This window comes from Neodiprion pinetum, chromosome 5, assembly GCF_021155775.2.
Source record: "Neodiprion pinetum isolate iyNeoPine1 chromosome 5, iyNeoPine1.2, whole genome shotgun sequence".
Lineage (NCBI taxonomy): Eukaryota > Metazoa > Arthropoda > Insecta > Hymenoptera > Diprionidae > Neodiprion > Neodiprion pinetum.
In genome coordinates, this window is record NC_060236.1 from 26,824,618 (window position 1) to 26,843,017 (window position 18,400).

At 41.8% G+C, this 18,400-nt stretch overlaps 1 protein-coding gene across 1 annotated transcript in view; it reads right to left on the reverse strand.

Annotated features, from left to right (window-relative positions):
- Window positions 1-18,400, reverse strand: part of Optix (optix) — a 38,165-nt gene that overhangs the window by 1,717 nt on the left and 18,048 nt on the right. Inside the window, exon 2 of the mRNA XM_046628749.2 lies at window positions 911-1,306. Coding sequence (XP_046484705.1) covers window positions 911-1,306 — 396 coding nt within the window. The remainder of the gene's footprint in view (window positions 1-910; window positions 1,307-18,400) is intronic.

The following is an 18,400-nucleotide window of genomic DNA, read 5'->3' on the forward strand; positions in this document are numbered from 1 at the left end:
TAAACTTGGAATTTTTATACGCCAAGCGCAGTCATTTGTTTGTCTAATAATACGGTGACTTGGCCATTTTTGTATAAGAATTATCAATCGTTGATAATCAATGAGCTGAAATGACTCTAGAAAAGATGTTATTTTTGTTATCGTTTTTCGCATTACGATGTACTTTACCGGGTACTGAATACCGTGGATTCTATGTATTCCTTTTCTTAATTTTTGTCGAAAATCATGTTTGTTATTCTCACGTGTTTACAGAAATGAAACGTGTATATCTCGAAAAGCTTGATGAATCAAACATCGTTGTTTTGTTCAATTTCGTTAAAAACAGGGCTGGATTTGCAGTAACTTTCCCAGTTAAAAAAAAAAAAAATTCATCGAAAGACACGTGCAAGACTCAAGAAAATTGACGCTTTGAAAATTGCATGGTCAGACTTTTGTTCCAATTGACACGCAATAAAATACCGGAACAATCTCTTGAAACTTGATAATCAACCGCGCATGCACGAAATAATTAAATCTCATTGGTCGGCGAAATATTCCCGCAGCGTTATTCTTGTCTGCGACACAGGCGGGCCAACCTACGCAAAATGCGTACGTTTGAATTTTCAAAGGGCATGAGCATTAAATTCCGACCGTTCTTAGAAGAATCGACTTTCCGACCCGACAACAAATGCTTTCCAAACCTTTCCGAGTCAATACCTCAACCATCCGAGATTCTAACCTCGAAAATTCGTATCAACTACATCGCCGCCAGAAACAAAGTTTGACAGCTGAAAACTCGGGATGGCCAGCCTGCGCGAACGGCCGATAAAATTGGCGCATGCGCGGTTGATTTTCAAGTTTCAAGAGATTGTCCCGGTATATCTAACGAAGCGAAGCTGGAATACAGGAGGAATGAACATTCGGTACGTACCTCGAGCCGAGATCGCCCCTGGGTCCTACGGCCTGAAAGGGACTGGTTTCAGCCAGTCTGAATATCCCACCACCGGCGATGCTCGGGTGGTTGTGCTGCGGGCTATGGGGTCCGAACGGGAAGCCGGTTGGCGAGAATTTGAAGGCCGGCGCGTGCGCGAACCGGAATTGGGGCTGCGCCGAGTCGAACCGAAAGTTGAGGGGCGGTGGGGGCAGAGGGCCCAGCGAGCCCAGCGGAACCGGGGACGGCTGGTGGGTCGGAGGCGGCGAGGATGCCGGCGAGGGGGGCGAGGTTCGTCCCAGGGAGATGTCAGAGTCCTCCGAATCACTTCCGCCGGGTCCCGGGCTCAAGGCTCGTCGCTGAGATCCGCTTCCCGGTCCCGATTGTTGCTGCATTCTGCAAAAAAAAAAAATAAAAACAATAAATAAATAAATAAATAAATAACAACATGTCAAAATTTAAAGTCGAGTCAAATCATAGCCTGCCGTGTCAACGAAGCGAAATTTGCGGAAATGATCGCGTGGCTTTGAGGCTAGTTACAGGAGCAAATAATACAGAATAAATAACCCAACGAAAAATAAGAATACTTGCGATGTTTAATATAATTCAACTTTTTGTCACGGGCTATTTTTGCGTCGGTGTATTTTTACGCCGGTTAGTTGGTGGACCATTTTAACCAGGACCTTTGACTACCGACAGATTAGCGCTTTGTAAGGTACCCTCCGAAAAAAATTAATACCACATTGTAAAATCACGTTGGAAATGTGTTGTTTTCTTCACGATGCCAGAGAAACGATTTTGCAGATTTGGTTGATATGTAAACAGAAAATTATTTGCATTTAGGTAAAGACGATGGTTGACTGATTTTGTTCTTTAAAAATTTTCAACTTTCAAATATTTAATCAAACTCTTGACGACTACATTTATCGAGATAATTTATTGAACCGAACTTTTTGGCCAAGCTGGTTCTTTTTAGAGTTACAGTTAAGCTTTTTCAAGTGGGTATAACAAGTACGGTTTTCCCATTAGCTCATTCGGTTGACTTTTTTCCTTTGTTCTTCATCCTGAATCCTAATAGTTTTTGAATAATAGCTACACGGAGAAATATTTATATTTGCGTTTATTGTACACAGTCTTCAACCATGGTTCGAAAATACGATTGTGGATACTAATTAAAAAAATTGTTTCGTAGCTGTAGCAAAAAATTCTAGTCACTTCTATTTTTATTTACTCGTGCAAAATTGTTGCTATGATATTTTCATTTAGACGTAACGTTAAAATTGCCGGAATATATTTATCATACGGTACAACACTTGCACTAAATAATCAAACTTGGACAAAATTTATGACGGCATTTGAGCTTTATCGTCACGATAACCAATTTATTATGATTTACTAATAATAATTACAAATTGAAATTTTCTTGTAAGTAATTCTGCAGAACGAAACATCGAAGCAGTTACGTATAAATCCATGCATCAGCATTTATCATTGAATATCGAAACTCATTGATAACGAAACGCCGTTTCTTCCAGTTTCTCTTTCCGAGCATCGAGGCACGATTTTGACTAAATGTCTTCACGGCCATAATACCTCTATAAATATATATGCCTCTGTACCTCAGTGGTTTAGTCGGTCTTGTTTCTCTCTCCCGCTCTCAGATCGATGAGTATAAACGCGAAACGGCGTCCCGTGTTTTCCCTGCTAATTGAGTCGCAAGTCGCTCAGGTTGTCATGGCTACGCGTTATATCCGCGAACTGCTCGGCGCTGGTTTTCTCCGCGTTAAAACGTCGACCGCAAAATTCGCCACTTTGAGCATGGCTCTGCGGATTATCCCACGAGCGAAACACCGGCCGCACAGATTTTTTTTTTTTTTTTTTAATCCTTTCCCATTTTTTGTAATCTCTTTTCCTCTCTTCCTGTTTCGAAACTCCTGCAGATAGTTTCAAAATTCGTTTACTCTCTTGATAAAATTTTATAAAGTGCAGATTGCAACTTGCGGACGCTGAATCGATTTGAATTAACTATAACGAATAGGGGGACAAAAAAATTAACGAATCTCAATCTTATACGCGTTACAAGAGATATGTGATTTAAATGAAATTTGTTTAGAGTAAGATCAATTTTCATTCAGTCATATATTTAATCGTTCGCTGTTACTTTTTTATTTATCTCTTACCAGAGCAAGAGATAGCCATAGTTGGATTCGGTGAAGGTGTCGCCTGTAATCCGTTTGATTATGCCGATCTATCCGATATCTACGATATACCGCTTTAAAAAGTATTAATTATCATAATCCCTGTACCCGTCATTTTTAACTGATTTTCAATTCCGAGTCGTTTTTTTTTTCCTAGCACATTTGCCTTGAGAAACAAGTCGATCGTCTGGCCTCGACGCGAGTTTCAAGCTCTTTGCAATCGTTTGATATTGATATTGAAAAAGGAGGATCGAAGAGGGGCGAAGAAAAAAAAAAAAAGATGAAATGAAACGAAATAAGGCAATTTTTTTTCGAGTGTACGAACAGAACGAGAGTGGTCAAATCGAGAACGCGTTCTCGGCATTAATTATCGTCGCAAATAGTCCGACATCTCGGCTCGTTATACCCGGCTTCCCACTTTCCTCTTTCGTTTTTCAACCTCTATTTTTCGTCCCGTGCTACCGGAACCCATCGAAAAAGATCCCGAAAGTGAACTAAAACGCGTCAGCTGAGCCCGAAGAACGTGGGTCTGTCATTAGGGTGTGTCTGTACCAAGAATACGTTTAGAACGGATGACCAATCATTTTTTTTGACCACGCCAAATAAGCATATAAAACGTAAAGGATAATGGTGCCAGCAATAGGAACCGCAAGGAATTGAATTGAAGTATGTACATTGTACAAAGAGTGAAAAATAACTCGAATCTCGCTAATAGCCGCATGTCTACAATTTATCAGTATTCTTTATTTCTCAATCTTTCCTCAGCGTGAAGATTGAATCAAAATTAGTCGCCAGTTGCGACCGTGTTGCTAAAAGTTATCAAAACCCTTCCACGTGTAGGAATGTCTTTAAAGTGTTTTTTCGAAACATCTCTGAGTACGTCAGAATCGTAAAAGATGTTTGTGACAAAATATCACGATAGTTTATGTCGTGTACATGAATCGAAAGAATATAATATCAACACGAGTTCCTTTCACAAAGTTCCATTTCCTGTTGCGTGTGTGATTCGTTCGTGATATTCTTTTTCTTTCCTCCATTTTGACGTGTTTTTTTCATTTTCTCTCTCTCTCTCTCTCTCTCTCGTCTGCCGGGGGAGGGGGTGGAGGTAAAATAATAATACTGACGGGTCGGGGGATATCATTTTAACAAAATCGTACCCCGTGTGTCACGAGACACCATAGAGAGACGTTCTATAGGCTTGGTACCCCGGGCACAATCTTCCCCGGACTCTCTCCACCCCATGCTAAATACCCCCGGCCTTTACAATGGGTATATCGTTCGAAAATCTGAGCTCTCTCCAAGGCTGGCACAATGGGTAACGTGATACCGAACGAAGCGGTATGTGAAGAGGGCGCGATTCGGACGAGAGGTTTTTCGCTGTTCGCTTTTAATAGCCGCTAATAGAGACGTTAAAACGATACTGCTCCTTTCATCCAGCCTCGTTCCCCCCTTCCTGCCCCTCTCAACGTATGCCCGTCGCAGCGTTCGTTGAGACGATGTTTGGTTTTTTTCTTTTTTCTAACATCCAAACCATCGGGCAGTTGCGAAATTTGAAGAAGCTATAAAACTTTCTAACGATTTCGAATCTCCGGTATATTATATACTCGAAGAAAGTCTCTTTATTATACTTGGATCGGCGATACTCGTCGTCGACGGGAGTTTAGCGACGAAGAGGCGGCGGGTTCGTTGGTTGGTTGGTTCCTATACTTACTTGCCTTCCTCCTGCGGCAAATCGATTCGAGAGTGCTTGAAGCAACGCCGCGCGTAGTCAAAGCGCAAGTGACACTACGGGCTCGAAGAGCAGCTGCCAAGTGGCACGTGGCTTAATCAGCCGTCATTCAACTCCTTCGTTAACGATAATTCAAGCATCGATCCGCCGGTACCGGCAGTGTCGATGCTCGTTGACTGCGAAAATAACAGATACCCCGTAAAATATACCCCTAGCGATAATCGCGGACGTGCGGAAATTCATTTGTAGTAGGTATTATTCACGATTTTCATTCCTGTCACTATTTGATAAAAAAAATTTTTTAAATTTTTTTCTTTGTTTTTCCTCAGTTTCTCTCGTTCCGTGTCTTAGTATTCTTCTTATTCTTCTCGCGATGAGAGACATTCGTTCCCTGAGCGTTAGACTGCAGTAGCGACTGACTACTCTGTCTGACAATGAGAAGAGGACACGAGCGAGTACAAAAAACTAGCGGAGGATCTGTTGAGAGCCCTTTTAGTGTTTGATGGCAAACATCCTCCTTCCCTCTTCTGTTGCCTTTCGTACAAGGACACCCTATTCTCGTCGCACTCAAGTCTCTGACACACAAACTGTGTCTGATAAGATTTTAATTATTTACCAACGTTGACTTCGTTCCGCAGTCTACACCATTTATACCGACAATGAGCGAGATGTTCGAACCCGGAATCGCGATCTTTTGTCGTCAATCGAATTGCTTCCATTCTGTATTTTCTCTCCCTCTCTCTTCGGTTCCACTTATACTCGACGTACCGTCTCCGTATCTGTTCTACCGTGCCTTTCAATTCCCCTTCGTTTCCTTTGGAACGTACACATCCCGGAATAGTAAAACCGCCTGCCAAATGTTGCCGTAATTACGGTAGATTTTTGTAATTAGATGACGCCTCATTAAATTGTCTGTAAAATTATTACTGCAATGGTGAAACCTGTCCGGTAGCTAGATGACGTGGGGAGAGGGATGGGAGAAAAAGAAAAAAAAAACATGAATTTGGTGAAATTCAATGAACCGCAAAGGGGTTCGAAACCGTAATTTAATTACACGTTTTTATTCTGGCCGAGGTAAAACGGTATGTGAAGCAAACAGGATTAGGACAGTAGAGGTCCCGAGGTATGCACGAGAATCCGGCCGCCCGTTGAAACGGGGATAATTTTTTCAGCGCGCAAGCAATTTTACTTGAGACAACAGGATTAGAGCGGTTCTGCTCTTTCCTTGTTTCGGAAGGACTTAATTTTCGAGATTTTTCCCACGACAGACGGAACGGACAGAGAGAGACAGACGGATAGATATAGAGAGAGAAGAGAATGAAAAGAAAGGAAGAAGGACAGAGTGAAAGAGCGACAGAGAAGGAGAATTTTGTGTGTGGACCGCTCAGCTGGGTCCTCGGCAAACACTTTAACCGACCATTTCTCTTGGTACCTTGTTTGTCCCTCGTCAGTACCTACCCACAACGCGATGTCTCCAAAAAATCGTTCGGATGTAATTCCATGTTACCTACGTTCCGCCCATGAGAAGCTGAGATCGGACTATGACACATGTACGATTGGTCCGATATCCGTTTTCTTGCTGTGACGCGATTTCACAGCGGCTTTGTTCCCAAAGTCAAATGAGACCATCCTGATCACACAACGCGCGCATATATCGCCGTGAGAATCACGCCTTTATGCTCAAACATTTTAAAAATTAATATTTGAGGTGATGCCTAGGCGGAACTGTGACGCTATAAACGTTGCACTCTCGACCATTGGAATGTTCCCGACGTCCTGTCATACGTAAGCAACATCGCACTGGAGCGAATAAGCGAGATTCGTCAAACACTTTCACACTTGATTAAGACGACTTATTTAGAGTATAAACCTACGTACGAAAGCTTCGGAGGGATTGAAAGCGGGTCGGTTGAAGACTCGTTCAAGTCATCGCGAGACGTTTGTCACAGGGTGGGAATGTACCGGCTTTAGCTGGATGACTGTAGGATATTTTTGGCCCGACATTGTCCAGTAGAAGAGGCGTGTCTCGCCCCGACTGTTGAGTATGATGAAACTCATCAAGATGTTTAGACGTCCCAGAGACAGCTGGTCGACATAATTCGGAACGACGATTTAAATTTCACGACAAAGACGCGAGACGTTTCAATCCAACGATCCTCGCACGTGACCATTCGATTTGACAATTGGATTTCGGATTCGAAGAGGTCTCGGTACTTTTCCCGAGATGTTCAGGATGTCGGTTCATTGGGTTGGTCGTGTTTTTGCACGGTCCGTGATCGGATCTTTGTGAAAATGGAGTTGGAGGAACCAGACCTACTTCTTCGGCCGCAGTCCCAAGACCCCGTCTCCCTCTGTCTCTCTCTCTCTCTCGGGAACTTTATCCGTCTTCGTTCAACCCCTGATGTTCAGTGGGTTGTTTCCCCTTCCCCTGAAGTGTATTTGGTCACTTAAAATCGTCAAACATATCGGAATACAGGTATGTCTGAAAAACAAGTGAAAAGCTAGGCGACAGCCGATACTCGCGTAGCTTTGTTCTTGTATAAACATTTGCTCGGTTCATCAGCGAGGGCGGGGGAAGAGAGAAGAATCGTAAGGGCCTGCGGTGCATGGACTGGGCTGCCCTGCACCATGGAAGGAACCTCCTTGGTGTACGGTGAAGTGGAGATCGCTTGTCAACCGTGCCTTCCATCCCTGCCCGAGTCCGCCATATTGCACCGTCGTCGGTTTAAAACACTCGATGTTCGAGTGGATAAAATGTTGCAAATCATCGACTACCTGTCGGCCACGCACGCTCTCCGGCCCCTAGCACAGCCACATCCAAGCCAAAGTGTGGGTATAGGTACTTAAACACCGGACGTTCCCCCCGTGTGTTAATATAGTGTTTTGTTTAATGCACTCTCGAGGTAACCGCGAGCGAACCGTCATGCCCTGGGCTCTCCTTAGTGTGTAATCGCTTCAACTGCGTCGGACTCGAGGTGAAACGACTTCATTACGGGCTGATCAATGCTCGGCATGCTCGGATGAGGCGAAGTTCCAACTTTTACGGAATATTTTTGCCTTACGGGGTATTGAGTTCCCGGTGGTTACGCCGCGGTGCCGCCTTTTTATCCACTAAATTAAGCATTTTTCCTTGTATGCGTGGTAATACCGGAGAGACAAAAAATTCTTACTCCAGATTCTGGGCGACAGCCCGTAAAACCCACCAGCTCGTGTTCTCGGCTCGTGATGCTCTCGGGTATGTAAGTATAGGTACACACAAGAGTGGAGGAGTACGGTGTATACGGTATACTCAGCACCAGCAACGATGAGGTAAAAGAAAAATTGCGACACCGCCCATTGACCGTAGAGCGGATGGCTCGGGGTATCGCTTTTCATGGGGAGTATATATGAATATTCATTTTTTCCTACTTCGTGTGTATTTCTTTGCCGTGCGATGCACTCCAAGTCTCGCGGACTCTGCGCTCCGCTCGATAGAAAAAATAAATTAATTAAAACAACGATAAAACAAAGAGTGAATGTAATAAATAGGAAAAAAAAACATATTCCGGGTAAAAAAGACGTAAAGATCGTACGAGGTATAAGATTTCACACGCGGGGGATCAAATTGGTCGGAGCTGGAGGCTTAAGCCGTTGCAAATTACACCGTAAGCCTCATCCTCGTCCTACGTCCGTATTCGTCCTTTCCATACTCCATGGCTTACCACTTACCGGCACTATAGTTTAGGTTGGTTTTGCTTCAGTTTAGACGCTCGGTTAATTTGTACACTATAATGTGGCCTCGACCACCATCGTGCGGGCATGTCTGCAAGGGAAGGAAAGGAAAACGTCGAAGGTTGAGGAGGGAGCAGGGGGAGGAGGATGAGGATGAGGAGAAGGAGGAGAAGGAGGAGGTGACCTCGAGAACAGGGGATGCTGGCTGGCGTATGATCATTTTCTACCTCGGTAATAACGCGAAACCCCCACAGGGCTTAAGATTTCAATCCACCAAAGAGAATGCTCGTTTCTACAAAATTACTCGCTTCAGGTATACCTACACATCTATGTCGATTCTCCCTTTATCCGTGTGTGCGAGATACGCGCCCTCGTGAATAGCTCGGTGTAACCTAACCTACTTGTTGTACCCTTGACTGGGATACGATGACGTAGGAATGAGGAGAAACATTAACGAGCAGGAAAAGATATATCAAGGTTAAGCTACCTACGTACATGTATACGGGCTATTCCGCGTCAACCGGATCAGTCATCTCTCAGATATTTTTTTAATTTGGCATGTGGATTGTGTGGGACGAGTTAGATTTTTGTGCCAAAGCGCGAATCTCATAATGCAAAATTCGATTTTTTATTAACAATAACAAATTAGACTCCCATTTTTTTCAAAAATTCATAACTTCGGCAAAAAATTAGATACAATATATTTTTTTTTTTCAAATTACGCGGAAAGCTCCATAGAATTTAAAAAAAAATACGAAATGGTAAAAACAAGTTGTTATCAATTGTTTATTTAACAATTAATTTTTCAAAGATTTTCAAAACAGTGACTGACACGATCAAAAAATTTTTTTAAAATTCTGACATGTTCCTTGAACTGTACTACAACCTGTGAATTAATTCCAGAGGGGTGTTTTTCTTCGTTTTCGAGTAAAAAATCATTAAAGGTGTCGATGCGCATGAAATTGCGGCCCGCCGAGTCTCTACGTAATGGCGGGCGGCCGGTTGCCGTCCACCGCTACACCGCGGTGGCGTCGCAGCGTTATTTTAGAGTCATTTTCACGATGTAGGACATGATTGAAGAATCTGAAAAAAATACTGTACCTTCACAAGGCCTGCTCAAAGCGATAAGTGAAGTTTCAAGAATGTGTTTTTATTTTAAAATAAGTAGCAAGTTATGTAATTATTATCATTTATGTGCACTCTCATGGTGTGTAACCGTTATTTTGAATCTCTGTAATAAAAAAACGGTGAAAAACACATTCCTGAAACTTCACTTATCGCTTTGAGCAGGCCTTGTGAAGGTACAGTATTTTTTTCAGATTCTTCAATCATGTCCTACATCGTGAAAATGACTCTAAAATAACGCTGCGACGCCACCGCGGTGTAGCGGTGGACGGCAACCGGCCGCCCGCCATTACGTAGAGACTCGGCGGGCCGCAATTTCATGCGCATCGACACCTTTAATGATTTTTTACTCGAAAACGAAGAAAAACACCCCTCTGGAATTAATTCACAGGTTGTAGTACAGTTCAAGGAACATGTCAGAATTTTAAAAAAATTTTTTGATCGTGTCAGTCACTGTTTTGAAAATCTTTGAAAAATTAATTGTTAAATAAACAATTGATAACAACTTGTTTTTACCATTTCGTATTTTTTTTTAAATTCTATGGAGCTTTCCGCGTAATTTGAAAAAAAAAAATATATTGTATCTAATTTTTTGCCGAAGTTATGAATTTTTGAAAAAAATGGGAGTCTAATTTGTTATTGTTAATAAAAAATCGAATTTTGCATTATGAGATTCGCGCTTTGGCACAAAAATCTAACTCGTCCCACACAATCCACATGCCAAATTAAAAAAATATCTGAGAGATGACTGATCCGGTTGACGCGGAATAGCCCATACTTATCAATTCTCACCGGTGGAATTCAACTTGTAATCGAGTTTCGACCATTAGGAAATTCCATTTCTTCTGACAACAAAGAGGTTCAATTTGCCATTTCAACAATACAACGTATTCTAACGTGAAATCCAATTCGGTGAGACAACTTTGTGCTTCCAATTACTCGAGCATCATACCAACGAGATCTGGAGTCCATTCGGGGTTCGGATGTAGTCCAAATTCAATCGTACATCGAACGTACATCGAACGTTTGAAGACTCCTCTCGCGATCGATTAACGTAGGAGTAATATTCCTGCTTTTGGAACAGTCAGAGACGTGCCGGTGACGAAGTTGGATTCCCGAGTCGAAATTTAGCGCCCCCTTTAAACCCTACGTTGGAGCTCCGACTGAAGATACTGAGGTAGGTTCTATTTCAATGCGATATCAGACCATATTTTGACGCTAAAACGGTCCGAAATTTCACGATATACGAAGTTTAGGTTCATAGTAGGGACTGTTTAGATCCTCCTTTAAACCACCAGAGGTGGGGTAAAACCTGCTGGCTTGAAACTCTCCATACGATTCTGATTGAACATGACTGAAATACAAAAAATATGATCAAAACGTGTGAAATCAAAATTAAAATCCCAATAAACAGGAATTGGTTTACACATGCGTTTAATCGTATTTTCTGTACCAGCGATCAGTTAAAAGGGTTTTTGTATTCATAAGAACGTTGAATGAATACAGTCGAAATGCAATACTTAATTTTCAAACGTTGTTAAAACTTATCAAAATGATGTCGAAACAGCCCTTGGATTATTCATTGTGAACACTCGAATGTCGCTGTAACAATATATCTATAGGGGATGATTTACAGGTCAAATGTAGGAGCTGCTGATCGAACAGCGTCAAAACATGTTCAATCGTCTGCTACCAGAGGGTCAAAGTACGGCTTGGTACTTTAATTTTTAGAAGTTGAAGGTTCAATGTAGGATTTCCAGGTCAAGTTTCCTTCAAAGTAGGTTCGTACGAACCTTGTTAGGGTAAAACGTAGGCGCTGAATTTTGACTCGGGTTCGGATGCGCGTATTCCAGTATCGAATTGGCTAGAATAGAAGAAGCGAGCTGGGTGGATCAATTTGTCGCAGCATCAAAAGACCGAGATCGGGAGACGGCGAGCGGCGCAGACGATGGGCCGCGTTATCCCCCGGGGGATTGACGTAACTAAAAATTTAAATTTAATGCAATTTCAGGCGATTACCCTTCCCAGTCTCTGATATACCTACCCACCCGCCTTCCGTCCCTCGTCTTGCCTCGCTTCGACTACGCCGCCCGCGGGTCTTGATTGGCTTACATTGTCGATGCTCAACTGTTTCATGCTCCAGTGACCGACCGGGGGATATCAATGCGCGATAGGGGTACAATTTCATGCCCTCAGGCCCCGGCCTGTGCAATGCCACGATCCGGGGTGCCGTTGCTCTGACTTTGCTTTCGATCGGGTTACGCCAAATTCGAAACAAACCTCGGTGTAGGGTAGTTGCACCATTCCTGGTTACGTTACCATTCGCTTACTTGTACACTTGGGGACAGTGAGTCTGAGACGCATAATTTTTTACACCAGACAGTTACGTTGGCAACACAGAGAAACCTACAGCGCCACAGTCGGCCGAGCGCGAAACAAAATCAATCTCGATAAACGTAACATAACCCATGAACGTCGAATCTAACCTTAGAATACCGCGGGGATAATGACTTGTTGGATTGACAAGTCAACAAGTATTCTAAGGTCAGATTCAACGGTCATGGGTTGTGTTACATTTATCGAGATTGAATTTGTTTCACACTCGGCCGACTGTGGCGCTGTAGGTTTCTCTGTGTTGCCAACGTAACTGTCTAGTGGAAAAAAATTAGCCGTCTCAAATTCATTATCCCCAAGTGTACCTTTGTGAAATTTTCTATCTTGCATCAATTTCAATTTTAATCTCTTCGATTAAAGCATCGAATTCGTGATTAATATTCGCCGGAACTAAAAATTTCTCTCCGTGTACCCGCAACTGGATTAAAAGGATTACCGAAAGTGATACTAAGATGACCAAAACCGGTGCGTTCAATCCAACGCATCGACGACCATTCTCTTGCAACATCGTCGTTCAGTAATTGGATATCGGAGCAGTTTGTCAATCATTCATTTCAGTCTTCGGGCGAACTTTACAAAGAATAATCACGTTCACTAATGGTCCAAGAACGTAAGTGCCGACATACCTCCTCGTACCGTTACGTTCGATATTATTATTTGAGAATAAAAAACAAGCAACAAATTTTAAACATTCTTCCCGAAATCGAGGAATCTTTACGTTTCAAAGGTTTTAGCGTCGTTTCCGAAATAAAAAAAAAAAAACAGAAAAATGGAGGATGCGTCCTTTTACCATTCATAAATGTGATAAATCAGAATATATTTTGATGCTGAACCGAACACAATACCTTTTACCTTTATTTATTGTTTTGGTTGATTTTAGCTCAGGTGAAGAAAAAAAAAATTACACGAAACCCTTTTACCACCGATTTCGCTTTTCTGCCGCCGGTATCCTTGCACCATTTTACACGCGATATACTCGCCTCGGTGTCAATATCCTCACGTGCGCCGTCCTCGCATACGTGATATTATTCGAAAATAATACCGGCGTTCACGTACATTTTCTGCGACTTGTGCAGCGAGCACTGAAATAGTATAGTGCACATCGTGGCGTGCAGGATCACTAAGATCCTATCTTATTCAAGAACCAGGATCAGGATCAGGGCTGTGCCCAGAGTGTTGCGTTACACCGGGGCAGCTACCTTTATCCCTTCGTGTAACGGGTGCTTCCGAAGTAACATTTTTGCTAATAAAAACATCCAAAGAACGATGTCAAATTTTTTCATATTTGCCAAACAGCGCCTCGTAGAGAAGAATTATAACATAATATAAGTTTTTTTTTTTTTTTTTTTTGCTCTACGTAGGCGTAAAATGGGATCTTACGATCCGTTTTGCGGGTGTAAAGTACCGTTTTACACACCGGTATGTTTAAAACGAATAAGGAATTAAATTCCCCGAATCGTTGTCTCTCGCACTCGTAGTTGCTGTCTCTGGTTAATTCTGAGAATTGTTAGATCAGTTTATCCCCAAGAGGTGGCGTGGCAATCGTGTTTTGGAATTACTTATTTGCTGAAAAGAAAAAAAAAAAAAAAAAGAAAAACTTCCAATCAAATTCACGAGAAAATACAGGCCAAGCTTTGGGAGGCAGAATTAACAAATATCATTTTCATTTTCTGTTAAACAATTCAAAAATCAACAATTGATTAATCAAGGTTGATTGAATTCAATTTTTTATTTGTAAATGACACTATCGAATTCAGTTCATTTCGTTTTGCTCAGTTCAAAACCTTTCTATGACGAAATAAAATTGGATATTATCATTACTTTTAATAAATAATAATAATTATTTTTTTTTTATAACAGTAAAGTATTATTGTTTCCGGTGAGGGCTTTGCGTTCACATACACGACCTTATATCTGCTATTTTTGCAATTTTTGTACAACGTGTTCTTCCAATTTTACGGCTCGAAGGGTAAAAAATATTGTTCGCATAACGAACGTAACGATTTACACTCTCGTGCGATGACGCCGAGAATTCGGGAGGTGAAAACTAATAATTTACCGTCAACAAACTCATATTTAGATATATCGCGAAATAAATGTTTCGTTATTGTTATCAAATTTTCAGCTGTGCCAAATACGATTCGTCAACTGTTAACAAATCTTCATCGATCATTACGCATTTCGCGATACATTCAAATATACGTTTGTTAACATGGTAAATAAACTCTTTTCTCAGTGTAGCAGTAGTTGCGGTGGAGAGAACGACGTTGACGATTTCACGTCCATGCGTAAAAAGGATTAGAATTCGCAATGCGAAATTGCTCCGCTCAAGTCCGGCAGAGTAATTTCATTATTCTTTGATTATTCAACGCCGTTTCTGCAGCGGGCAGTTCGTTCCCAGTTTCTAGTCTCCTTCGCTGATTACGTTTGTCTTTTGTAATCAGGTGCGCCGTCTGTTGGGCGTGGAAAATAAAAATGAACACAAGGGGTAGAGAACTGCGAAGGGCTCAGCCGTGCTGTACGGTTGGCTCGGGGCTGTGCGGGCATAAATTAGCTAAACGAATATAAATTCTTTTCTTCCGGAAGGGGGAGGGCCCGAGTTTTCTCTCTTTTTAAGACGCAATTGATGGCGAACGACGGCGTAACTTCCGACTTAATAATTCTTTCGTTACACCGCGTCGTTGTACATTATACATGGCTACTGCACAACGTGTATTAAGGTACGTTCCCCGTTTCCTCCTTATTTCTTCACTTGGTTTAACTCCGCCCTTCGAGGGCTCGTCGCTCCTCAAGTTCCGATCCTCGCTTCATTAATCGACGAGAAAAATCTCACCCTCCCTTACGGATTTCTATACCAAGTGTTACGCAATACGCACTGAGAGAAATTTTTAGTTCCGGTTACCGCTCAGTCATTTTAACTATTTTCATTTTTTACCACAATCGAAAAATATTCTTCTAGGTATAAAATGAAAATTAGGTTTCTAGCCGTTACCGGAAAGTCTGGTATCCGTTACTGTTCCTTCTCATTACGATCACTGTTGCTATATTTTCTTGTCACTGTTGTGAAAATTTAACGCTCGTGCAAGAATAAATTGACGTTAAAGACTTGTTTAGCTAAAAAAGTAGAGCAAACCTCACAAACTGATTTTGCGTCGCAATTAGCAAAAAAAGTACCTCGTTTTTCATAATTCCAACAATATTCAAACAGTTTTTTCTAACGATACCTCAATTTTTCTACTTACTGTAACAAATGAAATTTTTGTCGGTGCGGGATTTTCGAAGCTGTGATACGAGGATCGGGCAAAGATTCCACGATTATGATTCTTCGTCTTCTTATCACACTCGCTTCCTTTCGTTCCTTATTCTTCTTCTTTCACCGAATGCCATGATTCGTGCACTGCAGCGGTACGACAGACAGGTTACGTATTCCCGTGGGAGTTTCGAATCAATCAATTCCGATAAGTTGTGACGTAAAAGTCTCATCGAGTATAACGGGAGGAGGACAGGAGAGGAGAGGAGAGGAGAGGAGAGGAGCGAAGCGGCCGAGTTCGTAAATCAATTTCGGGCAATTTCCCAGCAAGAATAGAGTCTCCTCTCGAACGACAACTAGAACGGAATTGACCTTCGAAGGACCTTTCAAATTTCAACCGCTCCTTAAACCGCTCGTACAACAGAGACTCGGGAAATGAATGTCCCTCCTCTCTCTCTTTCTCTCTCTTTTACTCTCTCGAAGTCCGGACCCCTCCGCCGAAATCCCGCGGTCCAAATCGCTCTGAGTTTGCACCAACTCCGTTCCGTATATCGCGTTATATCGAGTCCCGTTTCTTCGACCGGAAATACCCCGTATCGTTTTGAGTATTCGAGAGTGACGTGGGTCACGGACGACGGAAAGAAGAAAGAACGAAGAAGGAAAGGTAGACGCGCGTTGAGAAAAAAAAAAGAAAAATGAAAAGTGCGAAAAATAATACAGTCGTTTATAAATTTGTTCCTCTCTCTCTCGGCTTGTTTCTTTTCATATTAAACACGTCGCTGCGTAACATCTGAAAATTTTTCACACCTAAATGAATATATTTTCTTCCTACAAGAAGGACCGCGGAATTTTTTCGGCGTCGCGAGTGTTTTCACACGGCTCGAAGGTGCGTGTATGTGTGTATGTATATTTGATTCCTGGGTCTGGAGAGTAAAATTAGTCGAGGAGCTGCCGGATCGAGGTCCCCGGGGACCTGGACTCGCTCTGCCCCATCGCTCGGTCCGAAAACACCAAGGGGAAAATCCCTTGCGATTCTGCTTCGAAGGACTGGGAATCATACGGCGGCCTCCTCGAGTGTCAAATTTAATAATCGAGCTATGTTTTAACAATAAGAACGACTTCCCAAAGACGACGACGATCTCGAGAATAATTTCAAGCTCCACTTAAGCCTCCCTCGCCTAGGGAAATACGAGGGAAACGGGACACCGGGAGATGGGAAGAGAACATTTTTTTTATAAAAATGTAAAGCGGTCAATGGTTTACGAATTTTAGTAATTTTAAGTCACGCTATGTCGCTGCAGGTTCCAAGTTCACGAAGAATAAGAGATGAATAATATCCAATTCGAAATTCGGGCTACAAATTTAGATTCGTGATTAACGATTTCAAAGTCCTCGGATACCGTATTAGGCACATGAAAATATGACGATTCTTTTTATCTTTAATTACTATAATGGATTCATCATTACAAATTTCGGAAGTCTGACTTTGGATTCGTTATCGGTGACCCGAAAAATCTCCGCCTACCAATTTGTACAGAAATCGGAATTTTCTTATTCCTTTTTTTTCACCATATCGGATCGCCGTTTTGGATTTCGCAATCTGACTTCGGATCCGTGATCAGCCACCCGAAAAACCTACGTGGACCAATTTTCATCAAAATCCAAATGTTTGTATTTTTTTTCAGCTCATTGAATAAACCAAATTTAAATTTTGCAAATATGACCTTAGATTCGTGATTAGCGACCCAAAAACCTGACGGTATGAATTTTCATTCAAATCCATTCATTCGTTCTCAACATATCGTATTGTTATACGATTTTATGGAATTTCACTATCCAAATAATTAAAAAATTACCGAACGGATCGAAAACAAAATCTAATCGGTTCTAAGTTTGAAAAAACCGCGTCGATTGAGACGAAAATCATTGAAATCCGATAACTCGTTATCGAGACCTTTGGAAAATAATTGAATGTGATTCTCTAAACTTCAAAACCCGCGGATCTAGCCGAAAGTCGACTTGTCATTTTCCGGGTGATTACAATAGCTTCCATTTTATCTGAAAACGAAGAAATGGGAAAGTTGAAAGTTCCGAGACAAAAAAAAGTCTCGGCACACAATCTCACGCAAACCTCGATTCCAGTTCTCATTGGATTAAACGATATTTACTTTACTCGTGTAGTTAATTTCTTCCGCCTCTACTCTAAGAACAGATTTACATCCAGCGTGAATTTTGATACCGAAGTTGAGTAGGTATAACAAACCCGTGTAATCACGATGTTAGATATTCGTCGAACAAAGTGCTTTGCCCTAAGCACCGGGCAAGATGAATAAATGCAAATACCTGGACGCAGGAAGGCAGGGCAACCCGTTGATAAATAGATAGATAGATAGATAGATAGACAGATAGACGGATAGATAGATATATTTGTACAGGTAAAGTGAGCTTTTTAAATTCCTTACGCGCGGCGGTTCCTGAGCGGAATGTCCGTGCGGTAAAAGTATAATCCTGCGCAGGGATGAACGACATACAGCCAGGTATATATATGTACATACAATATATATATATATATATTGTATGAGCCGAGATCTTATCTTTCGCGTTCACACAAAAAACCGAGAAGCCTTCCTGGGCTGCGCCAAATTGCCAGCTCGTCCTTACGGGTGTTGTAATTACCTCGTTATCTGCAATCGTACGATTAATTTCACGTTTGAAAATTATAACCCCGCAACGGACTCGTAGGTGCCCCCATATATGTATAATATATGAAATAGGCTTGAATTTCACACACGCGTACGGTGGAATCTCATTTTCCTCATTACACTTTTTTTTTTTTTTTTTTTTTTTTTTTACTTATCAGTTTTTGCATTTTTATTCTCACACTCTCGTTCGTTCGTTCGTTTATATCTCACGACTCGATCGTCGTCAAGTTGTACCTAAGTTTTGTGTAAGGTGTAGACGGGCGCGGAGAGTTTTGTGCGCGTTTTATGATAATCTTTTCTCGGTGAAATTAAGCCATTTATAATAACACCGACGTTGTTTTATTGTTCATTCATATTCAAGAATCCGAATGGCACAACATT